Source organism: Mobula birostris, chromosome 24, assembly GCF_030028105.1.
Source record: "Mobula birostris isolate sMobBir1 chromosome 24, sMobBir1.hap1, whole genome shotgun sequence".
Lineage (NCBI taxonomy): Eukaryota > Metazoa > Chordata > Chondrichthyes > Myliobatiformes > Myliobatidae > Mobula > Mobula birostris.
In genome coordinates this window covers 33,905,028-33,926,082 of record NC_092393.1, presented here as the reverse complement: position 1 = coordinate 33,926,082, position 21,055 = coordinate 33,905,028, and the positions used below count along the sequence as shown (strand labels likewise).

Genomic DNA, 21,055 nt, shown 5'->3' with positions numbered 1-21,055 from the left:
GGCAAGAAGGGAACACTTCGACATATTTTGAGAGTATGCAGAGTCAATCTTTCCAGCAACATGTACACTCAGAGACATAACAACGTTCTCAAAGTTGTAACAGAAGCAGTTGAGCAGAGAGTCCTGCAGCACAACTTATCTCATGCCTCACGCTGCACAGAACATCCCATGTCATTTATGAAAGAAGGCTCCAAGTCAAGGGTGTACAGCGCAGGCTCACGATCAAGCATACTTTCTTCAGCCAATGATTGGCGTGTCAAGGCCAACCTGGACGGGAAAGGCAGTTTCCCAGAGCAAATAGCTTTCACCACATTGCATCCAGATATAATCCTATGGTCTGATACCAGTAGAGAAGTGGTTATTGGTGAACTCACAGTCGCCGGGAAGACAACATCGATGAAGCCCATGAGCGCAAATTAACCAAGTATGCAGAATTAAGATCAGAGTGCAGAGACAGAGGGTGGAAGGTCTCATGCTATCCATTCGAAGTAGGCTGCCGTGGGTTTATTGCGTTCACTTTCCAGAAGTGGCTGTGTGACCTTGGCTTCACTAGAAGAGAGATCAAGTCAACCAGCAGGGCTGTAGCTGAGGCAGCAGAGACAGGATCAGCATGGGTGTGGACCAAGTATGTCCAGAGGGGCAGATAGTCAGACAGTGTATACATCTTTTGCAAACCCTTCAGTAGTTGCATAGACAGCTGAAGAGTAGACTATCTGTTGGATGGAAGTGACCAACAACACTGATAAAGGCAGATGCCAAGTATTTAAGCTCACCAGTGGGAGGTGGTGCTTTAGCACTGCTGGCCCACCACCACGAGGGAGTCTTGATCATAAGCGGGCCGAAACTCCTGAAGACAGGTGGCAGATCAACTGATGATCCCACTGGTGATAGCACAGGACAGTTAACATCTTAGTCCACGTGTATTTTCAATTCTAATTAAGATAATCGTGAAGTAGTTGACTTTGGAGGGAATACAAGTCAAATTAGAAATCCAGCTGAAACAGAGGAACACATACATTATCCTGAAAAGAATATCCCACAGATTAGCACAACCATAAAAATTAGCAAACTGAGTCTGTGGGGCAGGGTCTATACTGAGGTAACTGCAGCATCTGAAGCATGAAAATTGGTCTCAGCATCTCTTGGATAAGAAGAGGAAAATCATCGTGTCCATGATTATTGTTGCTGTGAGCAATGCATCCATCTCTTCAATCGCATTGTGGTTTGGCTATGATAATCACATATTATTTCAGAATACTGGTTCCACTTCTGATTGATCACATAATGAAATGGACAGTTGAGGAAGTTTGAAGCTGTATTTTCCATCTGTGACATGGTAATGTTGTGACATGGTAATATTGTGGCCTCTGCGACCAAGGCTGATGCAATGTTATTCATTTGCAGACGATGACGACCACAAAAACAAATCCATAATTAACTCTTGATTGGTTGGTCAGGATGCCACTCTGATTATAGGATTGCAGGATTTCACATTCTGAAGCATTTTCTCATTTCAGTCTGCACTAGGTTATGACAGTCACTTCTATACTATTGCTTTTCAGTACAATGAGCCAAATGTTTTTGTCCAGTAGTCATAAAAATGGAGATATATATTTGCATTTTGTTCCTTAACCTTATATTTTGACATAAAAAATTGATTTGTAATAAGTAACTCAAAGGGCATTACATTTAAAACAGATGTTGACTAGCATGAGCGGCTGCAAAGAATGAATTAAAAGTAGAACGATTTCTAGGCAGCTTTTCCATTGTCTTTATAACATGTTATATTCTCTATAATTATATCACAATCTGAGCTAACCAGGCAAACAGGCCCCTTAAAGCTGTGACACGTTTCAATATATTCTCCATATAGACTATTCTCCTATTGCCTTCAGGCAATGAACAGAATCAATAAGCAACTTCCAATTTCATAAAATATGCTGTCTATAAAGCTCTGATTACCTTTGGTGGTAGGAACATTTAATTATGTTTGAAATGTAAAATAGCGCTGGATTCACTGTTGCTGGTTAGTAAGTGCTTGTTCTAAGTTTTACAGACCTCAACAGATTGCTCTTCAAAGAAATGAAAGTGCTACAATAAAATGTTCAGCATAAAGGATTAAGTGATGTTTTGTCGCATGCTGTGACAAGTCATTTCTCAAGCAATATGCCATGACCATTTTGCCTGCTCACAAAATACTCAATATCACATTTCTTTTCACCTTCCAAGATGAGTTTGTTGTTGCATTTCCATACAGAAACTATTTTGTTCACGGTTAACAGATAGTGTGTTGTATAAATGAGTTGTCTCTTTATGTGAGAACCAAACAGTCTGTCTGCACGTGCACCAAACATTTTCTTCTGGAAAATGTTTTCATTGCCAGCGAAGCTGAACAACCCTCCATGCTTGAGCTCAATTGTCATCTTTTAAACAAATGCCTCAGGTGAAACAATTAAATTCTGGCACAGTTACTTAGAAGTTGTTTTGAACATTAAAAAAGTTCAATCTGTGGCATTGATGCGGTTTTATTTTCAGATCTTTTTATATGTTTAAAGGTTATTATTAGGGGTGAGCAAAAGGTAACCTACATTTTTCCCCCTTCCTTTGTCTAGTTTCACAGAACATAGAACATAGAAATCTATAGCACGTTACAGGCCCTTTGGCCTATAATGCTGTGCCGACCATTTAATCTGCTCTAGAAACAGCCTAGAATTTCCCTACCGCATAGCCCTCTATTTTTCTCAGCTCGATGTACCTATCTAAGAGTCTCTTAAAAGACCCTATTGTATCCATCTCTACCACTGATGCTGGCAGTGCATTTGATGCACTCACCACTCTCTGTGTGAAAAACTTAACTCTGACATCCACCTTGTATCTACTTCCAAGCATCTTAAAACTATGCCCCCTCGGGTTAGCCACTTAAGCCCTGGGAAAAAGCCTCTGGCTATCCACACGATCAATGCCTCTCATCATCTTATACACCTCTATCAGGTCGCCTCTCATCAATGTCGCTCCAAGGAGGAAAAGCCAAGTTCACTCAACCTGTTCTCATAAGGCATTCTCTCCAACCCAATTTCATGTGCTATGTACCTTCTCCAGATGAGGAAATAAAGTGAACCCAGATCAGTGTACAGCCATCAGTTACATTTATCACATCAACAGGGACCTAATCTAACTTTGTTTTCTTCATTTGGGGAAACAACTAAACTTCATAGAGTATCTCATAAATTTGACATTTTTATGCATCTTCAGGACTGCATATTGAAGTTACAGTTCTCTTTTACCAACTGCAAGCCAAAGCTAATTTCTTTCAGAAGACTATAAATCAATAATTGTGAGAAGAATATTTATCACTTTCTTCGCAAACACAACCTTCTGCCGTTCTGTAGTTCAGAGTCAAATACTCAAGAGCATTGCTGTGTGAACTGAAGTTCCATTAGTCAGTGCTAACCTCCCTCAGCAATAAACAAAGGAAGATACCGATTTGATTTATTTATAGATTGTAACTGGGGTTATCAATTAATGGTAGTCAATGTGCTTGATCAACTCAATTACATTTCAATGCATCTCTTGCTGAGGACATTAAATATTTGCCCTAACAAAAAGAAATGCAGGCATTGAAAACAATAAAAAGATATGTCGTATACTAACTCCAGCTTCAGATGCCTCCATTCCATCTTATCATGAATTCCATATCATCCTTCGAACCCTCACCCTTGGCTATCACATCATCTGACTTGCCTCAGCAATCACTTTGCTGCAAACCTATTTGTTACTAGTTCACTGGGACCATGCCTACTCCCGCAGACTTCATGTCGATAAAAACAATAATGTTCTTTTATTGTGCCATCGCTTTCTGACCTCCTATCCTCATTTCTACTTTGCTGCATACCCTTGCCTCAGCCTCAATTTTTACCTTAGATACATTCATTCTCAACTCTGTGTGCAAAAATGGGAGGGGGAGAAAGTGAACTTTCAAAATGTAAGATTTACAATGCTGCCTGTGAGCCAAAACTGGCCTGGCATGGATTTTGAAGCCCTGTTTGTGATGTTGTTCAAGACTCTCAGCCAGATCCAAGTCCCTCAACACTCTGTTTCGAATTTTTCTGTATTCTCAGTGAACCATTGGAAAAGGCAAAGCAATTGGCATTGGACCATCTAATTTAAAGCCAAAGTGCTTACTAATTGAGAATTAAAGGCAAGGTTATTTCCATTGTTAAAGAGCGTAATCAAAATTGTGATTAATGTATTTATTTTTAAATGGCTTGACAGAACTATTTTTTACAATTTGACTGGAGCTTCTCCACATTGGTAAGACCCATTGTACATTGGTGGACCACTTCGTTGAGCTGCTCTGTCCCGTTCGTCAAAAGCGGAGCTTCCCAGTGGCCAATTCTGATTGGCCAATTCTGATTCCCATTTCTGTTCTGACATGTCAGTTCATGGACTCCTCCTGAGTCACGATGAGGCCACCCTCCTGGTGGAGAAGCAACACTGTATATTCTGTCTGGGTAGCCTCCAACCTGATGGCATAAATATTGATTTCTCCTTCTGGTAAAAAATATTCGCTCCCCTTCTCCTCTTCTTCTATACCCCAGTCTGGCTTCTTAACTCTTCTCACCTGCCTTTTACCTCCCCCTGAGTCCCCTCTTCCTTCCCTTTGTCCTATGGTCCACTCTCCTCTCCTATCAGATTCCTTCCTCCACAGCCCTTTATCTTTCCTCCCCACCTGGCTTCACCTATCACATTCTAGCTATCCTCCATCCCCTCCCTTCACCTTTTTATTCTGGCAACATTCCTCTTCTCTTCCAGCCCTGAAAAAGAGTCTCAGCCCAAAACGTCAGCTGTTTATTCATTTCCATGGATGCTGCCTGATCTGCTGAGTTCCTCCAGCATTTTGTGTGCATGTTGTGTTACAATTTGTCCTATTTAAGAAAGATTAATATCCAGGCCTCAGAATCCAATTGAAAGTTATACAAAACATCAGTAGCCACAAGCAGCAGCAATGTCACAATTGCCATTTTTGCACAGTGAGAGCCTACAAACATCAATGAGATGAAGCACCAGTCTGTTATGTGCCTGTGGTTAAACTTGCCAGTGCAGCATTCCTTCAGCATTGCAATGGTTAGATGCTCTTGGTCTAGAAAACCACAACACAGCAATTGTGGGACAAAGATACCCACCAACAGAAGCAAGTCAAGAAAGGTCTAAATATTCAAAGAATGAAAGCTGAAATATCTGTGATAAACACATGGAGAACAGAACAATAACAAACACAACAGTTTACGATTATGATGATATCATTCTGCTGTTGCGTGTGATTTACTGAAAATGATGACATCTTGTTAATCAATTATAAATCACCATCTATCTCTAAAACCCTACTCTACATGCAACATTAATTTGATCATTTGCATTCACTTTAGCTGCATTTTCATGATGAGTCATAACATTGTTTATGAACCATTACCGATTGAATAAAGTCATTGAATATAATTTTCATTACTTATCTGCTTTTGTCAAGTTGTAGAGATTTAGACTCTTTTGTCACGGTGAGTAAATGTCCTCTGGATTGTATGACAGTGTGATATGCACATCAGTTTTAAATTTTTATTTTGTTTTTTTAAACATTAAATTGAAGGTGCTCAGTGGCCACTTTATTAGGAACACTTTTACACCTGTTCATTAATGCAAATATCTAATCAGTCAATCATGTGGCAGCAACTCAATGCATTAAAGCATGCAGACATGGTCAAGAGCTTCAGTTGTTGTTCAGACCAAACACAAGAATGGGAAAGATATGTGATCTAAGTGACTTTGACCATGGAGTTTTTGTTGGTGCCAGATGGGATGGTTTGTGTATCTCAGAAAATGCTGGTCTCCTGGGATTTTCATGAAGAACAGTCCCCAGAGTCTACAGAGAATGGTGCGAAAAACAAAAATAAACATCCAGTGAGCAGCAATTTTGTGGTGAAAACGCCTTGTTAATGTGAGAGATCAGAGAGGAATGGCCAAACTGGTTCAAGCTGACAAGAAGGCAACAATAACTCAAATAAACACATGTTACAACAGCGGCATGCAGAAGAGCATCTCTGACCACACAACACTTCAAACCTTGAAGTGGATGGGCTACAGCAACAGAAGACCACACCGGGTTCCACTCCTGTACCTAATAAAGTGGCCACTGACTGTAGTAAAACTCCAAAAGCTACAATTTTCCTTTCCCTTGATTTTAGGAACAACCACAGACTTAAGCTTCTAAACAGTTACCTGTCCTTTTTATGTTAGAATTACAATGTAAAGACTTTAAATTTTTTTTGGTATCATGATCACCTTTACAAAGGTACCATAAGAGGATGATTTGAGTCATTATGAAACTGTTTCTAATGTTTCTGTCTACACTTCTCCCCATCTTGATCTTGATGAAGACACTTCAGTCATTTAACATTCACAACAGTAGAAATGCTATTAAAAATGGGAACCTCCAAGCACTATTACTGGGGTACATACTTGAAAATTGACTTTGTTATTGGATGTTTTATATAAAATTGCAGAATTACCACGTTAGTAACTTCCAAAATAAGTATTGTCCCCTTACAATATCACGGATTAATTGTATTATACTTAATCTTAACTTATTTGATACTTGGATGGAATGTGGTGTTTAAACTAAGAACAGCACATGCTTACAGCACCATCTTACAGGATTCCTCAATAGTGACACTTATAACTCAGCTGGTTTTGATATTTAAACTATAAACACAACACAGACTCAGAGGCTTAATTTTTTTTTACATTGGCAGGAATAAACACACAAACCACGGACATTCCATTCACTGCAGACTCTGTAGAAGAGTTTGATCCAGACACGAATGGGAATTACTTCTTAGGTTTTGAGGTATGTCAAAAATCTTAATAGCAAAAGCTTTTTTTTTGCAAATGGTCTTCAGACTGTATTTTAATGTTATTTAGATTTTTTTGATTTTACTGCATGCATACCTTCCAGCAGGAGGGATTGGATAGTGATCAGCAGAGGGAATACTGATTTCTTTTCCCTTTACTCTAGCCTAAAGCACCGAGGTCAATTGCGGCCTTGAATAAGATCATTACAGAGATAGAGTATGGGATCCTTTTGAACTACATAGCCTACCACCATATCTTGCATTTAGCAACTGAGGACCATTTTATCACATTAAGTAGCCTTGGAAAAAAAAAATGATCATGCCAGAGATTGCATAGCACTTCAATGTCTCAACTTTGAGGTAAACTACGGGAGGGAGTAGAAAAAAATAAGCAAATTACCAGAAGTTCATGCTTCATGAACTTATCATAGCAAAACCTACATTCAGGGCATTGTTGCTGGGTGTTCAGATATTTAGCTCGCACACAAGCTTCTCAATAAAGTGAGAATGGTCTTTTAAAACCGGTACGGCATTTTAGATTCCAATTGACTCAAAATAGGCTATTTTGTCAAGAAAGAAAGGTCGCTTCAACATTAGGGGCAAAAAAAATTTTTTTCAATCATTCTTGTAATTTGTTCCCCAATATTACTGATCCTACATTGAGTTACAGGTGCTGCAGAGAAATGAGACAATCTCAATATAACAACCATTAATCCCTTTATTTCCCTCCCACCATCTCTATTGTGCCTTTCACATAATAAAAATACAGGTATGATTCACTGCTACAGTATTCAGTATCCATAAATAATACCACAGAAACAGACCCAATTCAGCCCAATACCTAGTATGGCCCTCTTCAAAGAAATTCCGATTTAGTCCACTCTGCAATGCCAAACTCACAACTTTCCCTTACCCCATCCTGCCCCCAACTAGGTTTTCGCCAAAATGCACAAAACCAGATATTTTCAAGCTCATACCCAAACTTTTTTTGAAATCTAATTCTACGGTACTCTTTCCAGTAGTGAGTTCTTTCTATTATTTCTGTGCTTCAATACTTACTCCCTTGTTCGAAGAACAACTTCTCTCTCCTTACTGCCTAAATCCCACAACATTTTGAAGATGTTCATTAGCTTCCTTGACACCTTTCTCTAACTAGGGAAGCCATCCTTCAAAATCTGCGTGAATAAGTAAGAACCGTCAGCCTTGGTGTCCTTTCCAGGACCTTGGCATGCTTCCAGGAAAGTGGTGACCAGATTTTCACAGTTTTCTGAGTTCTAACCACTTACATGGACAGATTTAGCATGAATGCCATGATTCCAGATTTAATTACCAAATAAGCAAGTTACATACTCTTTCTAGATTGGCTGATGAATTTATCCTGCCAATGTCAACCATTTTTGTATGAAAAACCACAGGTCTGTCTACTTTCAAACACAATGTTAAAAAGTACTTTTTAAGATAGGGGAATAGACCTTTTAATTGCAAACCATCCATTCCAAAGTAGGTGACAATAGATACTTGGAGAAAGACTCATTGAGTCTCGTAAACCTGAGTTCTCCTAAAGTTCTTTATGCTTATGTGCATCTGTCACATATATGGAAATTTCAAGATGAGTACAATAGGTGGAAGAGATTATGTAGAACACTTAGAATGACCAAATGAGTACGAAATTCTGGGCAAAAATAGGTCTAGATTCCAAATATTTGTTAGAAGATATTTTATCATGTGCCCCTTGCAATCCCATTTACTATATCCATCAAATTCATTTGTTACATCATCAAAGAACTCAAGTTTACAGTACTCAATATGCCTTTCCACAAGTATCTATGGCCACTCACTTCAGAATGAATGGCTTCAGAATGAAAGATCTATTACCTTATTTTAGCAGACACATAACATTTACAGTCTTCTGTTCCCCTGACGTCAGTCCCATAACCAGGGAAGACTAAAAGATTACGCTTAGAATTTTCAGTACACTAATTGCTCTCAGCAACCCAAGGCATACCTCACCAGGAGATCATAACATTATCAGTAAATGATGACTTATTTTTCTCTTGTCCAGTATTTCTATTTTCTTTCTTCTCTGATTCAACAGTAAGTTCATCTTGTACTGTTGCACAGACAGAGTACTCATGCAGTACCTCAGTTATAATTTTGTTTCCCACTCCTTTTAGTATTCTAAATGAGCTCCAATATTCTTAAAAAAATGCTTTTTAAGAATAAATGATTGCTTCATCTTATAGTTCCTTCTAATCTTTTCTCGTGCTCTGTCTTTGCTTTCTTTAGACAATATTTAGATTTCCCCAAAACTTTTTGTATCCTGTCTGTGCTCTTGTCTTCCATATCAGGAATTTGTCATAAACTTCCTTTTTCTGTTTTACTGTGACCTCTACTTCCTTAGTTAGTCACAATCTCTAGCTTTGGATACCCCACCTGTCCTTCTTAGGGGCATATGCTTGGTTTGTATCATATTATTGCCTCGAAGGCATGTCATTTCTCATTAATGTCATAGCAGACATACTAATATAATGGAACAGATATGAAATGGTTGAAATTAAGATTAAGGCATAGATCAAAATGTGTTTTTGAAAATATTTGTAACTCATTTGTGACATAAGAAATTTTCTGTTGAATTACCTTGAGTTACCTTGCAACTCACCATTCTCCATTTCTGTTGGAACAGTACAATATTTGTTTGTGGAAGTTTAGTCACACAGCTGCTTGCAACAGGCAAGTTAAAAGTAAATGAAGGTAGCATTGGTTAACGGTGAACAGAATGGAAAGCGCATTACACTCTTCTAAATTACTGCAAGCAACATAGCAATAACATTTTCATATATGCAAAGTTTGATTTAAGAATTAATTAAAGTACAGCTCAGCATTTTTATTACAATTTCTTTGGTCATGATGCCAACCAAGGCCCAATAATTGACCATGGGGTTGGTAGAAAGAAACCTCTGTACAACTCAGATGGCTGTAGCAGTTTTGGCCAAAATCTGCTTGCAATGTTCCCTCTAAGCTGCATGAGTGCACAGCTGTGCAGTAACTGAAATGCTCCTGCGCACATAGCATTTGCCACCATACAGCTGGAATTTTCTTTTATATAATGTTAATATAACTTGGTCATAGTATCTTGCCAATACTGTTTACTGGAGTGACAAATGAAAGATCTTCTTTCACCTGTAAGTTCTGACTTTTTTTAGAATTTGTCATTTCTGAGAAAGTTAAGACAGGTTCCATTAAGAAGTTCACTGATATGTTGAACTACATATGTAGAAACAAAGAATTTGAAGAACTATCAATTCTTGTTGACATCCTTGGAACATCATCGTAACACTGTTATGATACTCATCAGGGATTTCAATACGCAGGTAGATTGGGAAAATTAGGTTGGTGCTAGATCCCAAGAGGAGGAAACTGTAGAATTTCCCCCTACAAGATGGCTTTTAAGAGCAGTTTGCAGGTTTGCCCACTAGGAGATCAGCTATTCTAGATTTGGTGTTGTGCGATGAACCAGAGTTGATTAGAGAGCTTAAGGTAAAGGAACACTTAGTGGTAAGTGATCATAATATAATAAAATTAACCATGAAATTTGAGAAGGAGAAGCTAAAGTCAGCTGTATCAGTATTACAGTGGAGTAAAGGGAATTACAGAGGCATATGAGAGGAACCGGCTAAAATTGATTAGAAGGGAACACTAACAGGGATGATGGCAGAGCACCAATGGCTGCAGTTTATGGGAGTTATTTGGAAAGCACGGGATAGATACACCCCAAAGAACAAGTATTCTAAAAGCAGGATGACAAGAGAACTCAAAACCAACAAAAAAGTCACAGAGATGTCATTTAATAGAGGAAATATCAGTGGGAAGTTAGAGGATTGGGAGGCTTTTAAAAACCAACAGAAGGCAACTAAAAAAGTCTTAAAGATGGAAAAAATGTAATACATAGGTAAGCTAACTAATAATATTAAAGAGGATCTCAAAAAAATTCTTTGGATATATGAAGTATAAAAGAGAGGCAAGAATAGATGTCGGACCATTGGAAAATGATGCTGAAGAGGTAATAATGGAGGACAAGGAAATGCGGACAAACTGAATGTATTTTGCATCAGTCTTCACTGTGGAAGACACTGGAAATATGCTGGAGATATGACAATGTCTGGGGGGCAGAAGTGAGTGGTTGCCATTACTAGGGAGAAAGTGCTTGTGAAACTGAACTTTCTGAAGGTAGTTAAGTCACCTGGATCAGATGGTCTACAACCCACGGTTCTAAAAGAAGTGGCTGAAGAGATTGTGGAGGTATTAGTAATGATCTTTCGAGAATCACTAGATTCTGGAATGACTCTGGAAAATCGGAAAATTGCAATTGTCACTTCACTCTTCAAGAAGGGAAAGAGGCAGAAGAGAGGAAATTACAGGCGAGTTAGCCTGACCTTGTTGGTTAGGAAGATGTTGAAGTCAATTGTTAAGGATGTGGTTTCGGGTACTTGGATGCACATGATAAAATAGGCCAAAGTCAGCATGGTTTCTTTAAGTGAAAGTCTTGTCTGTCAAATCTGTTGATATTCTTTGAAGAAATAACAAGCAGTACAGACAAAGGAGAATTGGTGGGAGTTGTGCACTTGGATTTTCAGAAGGCCTTTGTCAAAGTGCAACATGTAAGGCTGCTTAACAAGTTAAGAGTCCATTGTATTACAGGGAACTTACTAGCATGGATAGAGCATTGGTTGATTTGCAAGAGATAAAGAGTGGGAATAAAGGGAGCCATTTCTAGTTGGCTGCCAGTGACTAGTGGTGCTCCACAGCAGTCTGTGTTGGGCTGCTTATTTTATGTTTTATGTCAATGATTTGGATGATGGAATTGATGTCTTTGTGGCCAAGTTGGTGGATGATATGAAGATAGGTGGATGGGCAGGTAGTGTTGAGGAAGCGGAGAGGGTACAGAAGAATTTAGATTAGGAGAGCGGGCAAAGAAATGCAGATGGAATAGAGTGTTGGGAAGAGCATGGTCATGCACTTTGGTAGAAGAGCTAAAAGGGTAGACTATTTTGTAAATGGAGAGAAAACTCAAAAATCTGAGGTGCGAAGGGACTAGCAATCCTCGAGCAGGATTCCCTAAAGGTTAATTTGCAGGTTGAGTCGGTGGTGAGGAAGACAAATGCAATAATAGCATTCATTTTGAAAGGACTAGAATAAGACACTGGTGAGACCTCACATGGAGCATTGTGAGCAGTTTGGGGCCCCTTATCTAAGAAAGGATGTGCTAAACTTGGAGAGGTTTCAAAGGAGGTTCACAGAAATGATTCTGGGATTAATAGGCTTGTCATAATGTTTGGTGGCTCTGGGTCTGCTCACTGGAATTCAGAAAAGTGAGAAGGGATCTCATTAAAACCTATCGAATGTTGAAAAGCATCAATATAATGGATATGGAGAGGATGTTACCTGTGGTAGAGGAGTCTAAGACCAGAGGACACAGCCTCAGAATAGGAAGTTCATTTGGAATGGAGATGAGGTGGAATTTCTTTAGCCATAGGGTGGGGAATCTGTGGGATTTGTTGGTACTGGCCAAGTCATTGGGTATACTTAAGGCAGAGGTTGATAGGTTCTTGATTAGTCAGGACATGATGGGTCATGGGAAGAAGGCAGGAGACTGGGGCTGAAAAGAAAATGGATCAGTCATGATGAAATGGCCTAATTCTGCTTCTATATCTTATGGTCTCATTCCAAGCTTCTAGGGCTGACTGCAAATGTGGATTCAATATTTTGAATTCAATCAAATGTAAACCCAGAAACAGAAAAGAAGCTTGAATATTTGGTTGATCTAATGAGGATTAAGATGAATCTTTCACCTGGATCCGAAATTAATCTGCACAGTGTTTACAGACAACGGATTTATAATAAAGACAGATCAGAAAAAGCTTATGAAGTTTGAAAGATTTTCTTTGTGGTACCCTTTAATTATACACTTCAATTAATAAATAAAATCAAAAGTATGTGATTTTTCAATTTTCATTCTAATTATTCATAGCATGCATATGACAAAAAAAAAATTAAGTTTCCTGCAGTTTTCAGGCTGTGTAAAAATTTCCTGCTCAGAGCAATGGTTGATCCACGCAGCTGTGAAAAAAATTAGAGGGAACGTTGCTTGCTTTTCTACCTTGGTCAGAAATTGTGGTTATGGTTATCTGCAGTGGTTTCCAAAGCCTTAAAATGTCCTCCCCTGAAATGTGAGAATCACTTGACACCTTGACGTAATATGACCTCTCTGGTCTGTCCCTTTCCCCCATAGATAGTTATGACTGATGTGATTTTTGCCTAAACTCCGCTTTCCTACCCACTCCCCACAATCTTTGACTAACCCATGGTACAGAAATGTATTTGTTTGACCCTAAAATATTTTCAGTGACTCCACCTCTAGCCTCCTTTGTGGCAAAGAATGCCAAACATTCAGAAATCTATGAAAAAAAGAAATTCATCCTCTTCTTCACTTCAGATGGGTGATCCCTTATTCTGAAACTGAGTCCATTAGTTCTAGATTCAGTCCTGAGAGAAAACAGAGTCTCAGCAACTGGACATTTGCAGCTTATCTACTGTCATCCCAAACAAAATAAGCAAACTCAATGCACCACAAGAACCAAAGATAGGACCACAGATCAGGGGAGGCTGGGTACTGATCTTGCAGAAAAATGGAAATGATAATGTTAGATAGACAATGCACAAATAAAGAAAATGCCATGGTTAATATCAGATTCCAGAAAACAGAAAATGTTTTGAATCATGTGTTAAGATTTAAACTAGATAATCAAATTAAAATGCAAGTGGAATGGGTGAAAGAATCAAGTCTTTTTTTAAACGGTTATACAGCATATTTAGTAGTCCACAGATGCAAGTGACTGTTAGATGCTGCATAACTTTAGTTCAAATAGCTCAAATCAATTTTCCTTACTTAGCGGATTGATGACAAAGCACATGACAATGTGAAACGATGATGAACACAATATGATAGAACAATGTAAATCTATAACAAATTCAAAGTTAATGAGTTGTTAGGATTTCTTAGTTTTTCCTGGTAATGTTAAACGCTTATATGGTGAACATGAGTAATAAGAAATGGAAGTGATGGGTGAAACAACTGTTGTAAATCAAATTGTCATTATGATTCATCATTTTGTTCTGAAACACATATCCATCAAACAATAGCTAAAGCTTTCCATTAACATCCTCTTTGGTTCATGCAAAACTTTAAACGGTTGATTGTTGCTATATACAGTATAAATATGCACAGTCTAAATAGTGAAATTGCAATTTGTGATTCTACTCATAATGTTATACTTAAAAGTGAATAATGATAAAATTCCATCACATAAACCTTCACTTAAATGGTTTTGATGTTGAAACATGCTTTTATGCATTTTATATTAATTATACAAGTCTGAATGCTGAGGAATCGTACTAATAGCTTATGTTTTTACTGAATTTTAATTTAGTGCACATTATGCAAATCATTGAATTAGCAAAATTAAGATCTTCAAGATATAAATTGTACATTTTCCGTGGATACAACTATTTGTGAAGAGTCAATCACATTCTGCAGTGTTAGAATGTGCTTCTCAAAGGCATTAACAATTTTTAACATTCTTTGTGACTGGAAAAAGATCCAGGAATGTTTTGAGTAACGTGAGCCATGGTGTCTGTAGTTTTAAAAAAAAGATTTACAAATGTAAACTATAGAGTTAGTGGTACACCTGTGTGAGGCACACTCCCTACAATCTCACAGCCATAACATTAATAAGAATTTTTAAATTCTTTTTGTTTTACGATCTGATTTAGAGCTGAAGGTAGTAATTATTGCATCGTTCAGAATCTAAGCCTGCTACTTTACTAGGAAATGTTACACAATTGTGGAAAATTATTCCATACAGGTATTCTGATACCACTTTTGCTTTTATTGGCAATGGGAAGTTTTCTCAAAAGTCAAATAAATCTGTGGATAGTTAGGTTAAATAATGAACGGGAGTTGATAGTTAAAGAGCTATTAATTTAGCACTAGTTTGTAATTTTGGGTTTTAAGTATAGTGATAATTAAGCTTTCACAAATAGAAATGACTATATTTGTATTTCTGACATGACAAACTTCAAATTAAGTTTCTTTATATTTTAAGATCTTAAAATATGTCCAGATTATTGATATCTGCGCTATTTGATATGATTCCTTTAGAGAACTCTATTTAGATGCTGTTGCAGTAGTCTCCCAAATATATTTAATTTGTCTGTTATATTTGTTTACTTACCACAACACTGATTATATTAAGTACATTTATATTAATAGCCTTCATGTGCACAAAATTAAAATTCCCAAGCTTACATAACAACTCGATCTTTAACATTCAGTGATTTGAGTAAGTAAATGGAAGGTCATTTCTCATTATTGCTTATTGTACCTTGGCAGTTGGAAACTATTTTTAACATTCTAAACTTGTTCAGGGAACAATATTATGCTAGAGAAAGGTTATATTTGAACGTACATCAATTGAAACTTTTAACAAGAATAATGCAGGAGTACTATTTACATTATTTAATCAGTGGCATCTTTTCACAACATTAATTCCCATTCTCTTTCAAAAGCATGAGTGAAAATTACTGGAAAATGCTTCATTGTGGCTTAACTAGTTTCAAATACTTTTTTTAAATGATTGAAGAAACTGAAACCCATCAATGAAAGTGCTAAAGTATAGATTTTGTGTCAACCAAGTTACTATTAAAAAACCTGGACAATTTATCTTTATTCAGATTTTAGTTTACTTTAGTCATTTTCCTTTCAATAAAATTCAGATAAAGAACTAATCATTTCTAAACACTGAGTTTTATCATTGGAATTGTACAATTGGCAGGAAGTGATGGTGGGTCGAGAAACTTGCTTTGTTTGTCACTTTTCGACAAATAGATGTAATTACTATATAGTCCTGATTAATCAGCAATGTAAAAACGAGGTGTTTTTCAATATACCTTTGAGCATTCCCTCCAAATAGAAGCATTAAATAAAGGACAGCAAAATAATACTCAAATCCCTTGTTTATCTTTGGAAAGAACTAAAAGAGCTTCACAAAAGGCAAGGCATGAGGAGTCATTTCAAAGACCTGACATTGTTTTCAGAGGTGTTAAAGCAGTTTGTTAAGAGATTAAAATGCGGCTTTGAGCAGTGTGTGTGAGGCTTTCTTTGTGCTGGGGTTGATCCTGCTGAATGTAACTTCTGTGTGTTTGCTGGTGTACACACCTGTGTTGTGTGAATGTTTTGATCTGCCAGTCCTTCTCAATCATAAGACTAAAGCTAAGAATCCTCTCACACCTTTGTCCTTCTCTGTTGTCAGCTTTTGTTTATTTTCCTTGTCCTGTCACACGTGTTCCAAAAGAACTTCTCCTCAAAAGCTCTCTGTGCCAAAATGATGGGCTAAAGTTTCTGCAAACAAGGGAGCTTCCACCAGCGGAAGTCCACTATGATGGCAGACAAAAGAAAAATAATCCTTTTGCCAGGTGAGAGCCCAGGCTCTTCTCACATACCTTTGCACGCCTTTCTATGAGTGATGGGCTTTGTCATGTCACGATAGTAACCTTCCTTGCAGTAGTGGCAGTGGCGCCCTGCTGTGTTGTGACGGCAGTTCAGGCAGACTCCTCCACTCTTCCGACCAGAAAGTTTGAAGAGCTCCATGTTGAAACGGCACCGACGGGCATGCAGATTGCAGTTACAAGCTGAAAGGCAGGAAATATCAATCAATGGAAATGAAATAACAAATAATCGAATCAATACTCTGCAATCTTGCTACTGACCCTCACTTTGCACAGAATCCCTACAACTGCAATGCATTGAACGTGTGACTCAATACCTGTAATTAATGAGCAAAATTATAGTGTCAGCTTCAGTGAAGTTATATAAGCCACAGTGTTATAATTGAAATGCTTACAGAAGTTGTTATGTGTACTAAATATATAATTATAGCAGGTTAAATATACTAGTAATGATACTTTTTTCTGATTTAATTGGTATATCACTGCAATATTTGTTTTGTTTCTTGCACGTTTTAAAAAACGTTTCATATTCCTCTTAAATTGATAGGTTTGCCCTATTCTAAGCTGAAATAAACTTCTGAGGAATGGTGAACACATCAGGCCAGGCAGCATCTATTGGAAGAGGTATAGTCGACGTTTCAGGCTGAGACCCTTCATCAGGACTAACTGAAAGAAGAGCTAGTAAGAGATTTGAAAGTGGGAGGGGGAGGAGGAGATCTGAAATGAGAGGAGAAGACAGGAGGGGGAGGGATGGAGCCAAGAGCCGGACAGGTGATTGGCAAAAGGGATATGAGAGGATCATGGGACAGGAGGCCCAGGGAGAAAGAAAAGGGGGGGGGGGGGAAGACCAGAGGTTCATTTTGGGTCTCCCCCTCCCCCCCTCAAATCTCTTACTAGTCCTTCTTTCAGTTAGTCCTGACGAAGGGTCTCGGCCCGAAATGTCGACTGTACCTCTTCCAATAGATGCTGCCTGGCCTGCTGTGTTCACCAGCAACTTTTATGTGTGTTGCTTGAAATTCCAGCATCTGCAGATTTCCTCATGTTTGCGTTCTGAGGAATGAACTTTTCAGTAAGTACTCTCAATGTTGGGATCATTAATGAAGCTGACCCTGGCTTCCTTAAGTATCATCCTCAATAAACACCTTGTCTAACACAAGTGAGATCATTCCTAGTTAAGCACCAAGTCCTTAGATGATCTTGTTCGTATCTTTGTCGAGTGACCATGCTGAAATAATTGAAAACTGAAATGTGTATAGCATATTAAGATTCACAATCCATATGATCAAATGTCTGAGCATTTAGAAAGTACATTTTTCATTATGAATTAAAGTGTAACATGGGAAAATGTTTCATGCAGCTTTCATGGGAGATCTGTCTATATCCTCATCAACAGTAAAGGTGCCTACTTCCCCCACACACCACCAGCCATCTCTATTCCTGTCTCAGCTTATCTGCTGCCAAGACATTCATCAATACATTTCTCAACTCCTGTTGACTACTTTACCAATTTAATGCTCTTTTGCTAGACACCCATTGTAACCTTGACTTTAAGCTCACCCAAAACTTTGCTGTCCTTGTCCTAACTTATACCAAATCAGATTCACCCACGACTCAATGCCCACAGACTTTCTTTAGCTCCTACCTTACTCTACTTCTATCCAAAGATTTAAAGTACAACTCTTGAGATTTGTCTTCCCAACGGACAGCCACAAAACAAAGAAATACCACGGAACCCATTCAAAGAAAAATAATCAACCCCTTCCCCCACACGCAAGAAAAAAGAAATCGCACAAACAGCAACAAAAATAAGTAAAAGCAGATTATATAAAGCATTAAATCAAAAGGCACATTCAGTTCAGTTCAGTGCTTGGCTACCCTGATTCAAAACTGCCTGAAGTAGCAACAAAAAAACTGGAGTGACCAGAAAAACTATAAAACCACATCATGTGTGAACTAGAGTCCATCACCCACAAACTGCATCAATTAAACCATCCTCCGACAGCATCGAGGGAGGGAAAGGGGGAGTCCTGTCTTGAGGACGTTGCCATTGGTAGCACTGTTCCAGGTATTTGAGCAGCCTTTCCCATCCCTACCTTTGATTTTCATCTCTCTGTCATAAACTACCATGATCCAAAACTCCGACCTCTATTCCTTTCCACCTCTCTACCACTCTTTTCTTCTTTCAGATATCCCACTTAAAGAGATTCGGGTAACTGTTGTCTGAGTGAAATACTAACCTCCATCACTGTTTGTGTGTAGTTTCCCTGTGACATTATGGGTTTCTTTCGAGTATTTCCTCAGGTTGCTCAGTTAATTGCTCACTGTAAATTAGCACCAGTGAACGGGTGAATGGTAGAGAATGGCAGAGTTGTAGCAGTTCATGAAACTGTGGAGAGATGTAACGTTCTTAGTGCTGAACTAATGTAAGTGTGTGCCAGAAAGGCTGAAATGTCTTCTGCATCACTCAAGAGGCACTAAAGAAATGCAAGGTGTTGTCCTTTCCAGGAGATTCTTGAATTAAAACAATAAATCTCTATGGTATGACACTGCAATTACCAATAGGAGAAACAGAATGAAGACATGCTTCTAGTCGCTTGAAGCTTTATTTTATGTTAGGTTGTGGACTGGACGCACTTAAAATTTGGCAATTTCAGGATATCTGGATGTGAGCCCATGACAGGGCAATCCAATGACAGAAAGGGAATGAAAAGCAAAAACAGTCTGTTTAACACTTTGATGTCATGCCTTTGTTTTAAAGGGCTGTAGACTGCTGGGACAAATTTAAAATGAAGTGAGATTAACTATTCTAAAAACTTTTGAGTTCTCGAATATTACATGCTTTGTTGTTTTGTGAACAAAATTGAATGATGCAACTCTGCATTAGTGAATGGTAATCTGGTTTCTAATAAGGCTGGAACATATAATAACAGTGATTATTATGTGACATTATAGTGTATTTAGGATCAGCTGTTAAAGGGTGACTGGATATAAGATTGTTACCACATTATCTACAGAGTTGTATGATCAACAGCTTTGTCTGTATAGGCTTGCCAAACAAGAGTGGAAAGGCCCTTAGTATAATTTTTTATTCTATGCCTCAGTTTATGAATTTATGAGTCTGCTCAGTTCTCACCCAAAAAGTTGTTTGAGTTCCCAAACACAACTGACAGGTACTGAAAATGAAAATTGTGAAATCTCTGACAACTTACAGACTGACAGGTTAGACTTTAGCAAAAGTAATCATTCTAACTCATCTGTCCAATATTCTGGAAGGATCCCACCTTAAAGCAATACTTTTCAATAATGCTTTCAGCTTAAATGAAGCTATGACAGAACCAGTACCTACAAGCAGCAGCCTGCCTACTTTTACAATAGAGGACAGGCACATTTTCTAGTCTTGTTATCAAAACTCTTCTGAACAACTTAAGATCAGTTCAGTTAGATCACAGCTATAACTATAATCAGCTTCAGAAATTAAAGAACAAATGGATTCAGAAAGTACTAAACAGATTATTGCTTATTATTTTAAAAGTTCATTGTCATTGGAGTTAATTTTGAAGTCCTGTACCTAATAAAGTGGCCACTGAGAGCATGTTTGTGGTCTTCTGCTGCTGTAGCCCATCCACTTCAAGGTTCAACATGTTGTGCATTCAGAGATGCTCTTCTGCACTGCAGTGTTGTAACGAGTGTGGTTATTTGAGTTACTGTTGCCTTCCTGTCAGCTTGAACCAGTCTGGCTATTCTCCTTTGATCTCTCTCATTAATCAGGCATTTTCACCACAGAACTGCTGCTCACTGGATATTTTGCTTTTTGCACCATTCTCTGTAAACTCTGGAGACTGTTTCGTGTGTGAAATTACAAGGAGATCAGCAGTTTCTGAGATACTGAAACCACCCCCCACCTGGAACCAACAATCATTCCACGACAAAGTCACTGAGATCACATTTCTTCCCTATTCTGATGTTTAGTCTGAACAACAATGGACCCTATTAACCATGTCTACATGCTTTTATGCATTGAGTTGCTACCACCTGATTGGCTAATTAGATATTTGCATTAACAAGCAGATGTACAGGTGTACCTAATAAAGTGGCCACTGGGTGTATGTTATGTGGTCATCAGAAGCAAAGCTGAATGGAACAGCTCAGATTCAGGAAGGTGGTCCCATTAAGCCCCCAAACCCTATCCACAGGTCTTGGGCTTTGCTAATAAAAGCAGTTCTTGTAGCCATGCCTAAATACCTTTGATCCAAATGGTTTCCTAAACCATTTCAGAGGACAGTTACATTTAGCTATGAATCTGGAGTCATACCAAGAGCAGCAGATATTAGTAAATCCACTGCTTTCTCCAACAATCCAAAATTTTTATGGTCACCACTCTGAGATAAAAACTTTATTCCTCCATAATAATTAATTGAATTTTATTAACCAGGCTTTAAAAACACGCCTCCAGAGCTTTAGCTCCTGGATCATTGAATCCCTATCTCAAATAAATCAGAGAAATGAGCGTCTGTGATACTGTACAACAACTGTTTTACTAAAACCATAATCATAGTTTTTCGGTAATTTCTGCTTGATATAAATGGGGG

General features: G+C 38.1%; 1 protein-coding gene across 5 annotated transcripts in view; it reads right to left on the bottom strand.

Annotated features, from left to right (window-relative positions):
* The window catches only part of LOC140187179 (netrin-1), a 204,273-nt gene that overhangs the window by 90,482 nt on the left and 92,736 nt on the right, over positions 1 to 21,055 (bottom strand). For all 5 annotated transcript variants that reach the window (XM_072242225.1, XM_072242226.1, XM_072242223.1 and 2 more), the window contains one exon: positions 16,461 to 16,649. In XM_072242225.1, coding sequence (XP_072098326.1) covers positions 16,461 to 16,649 — 189 coding nt within the window. The remainder of the gene's footprint in view (positions 1 to 16,460; positions 16,650 to 21,055) is intronic.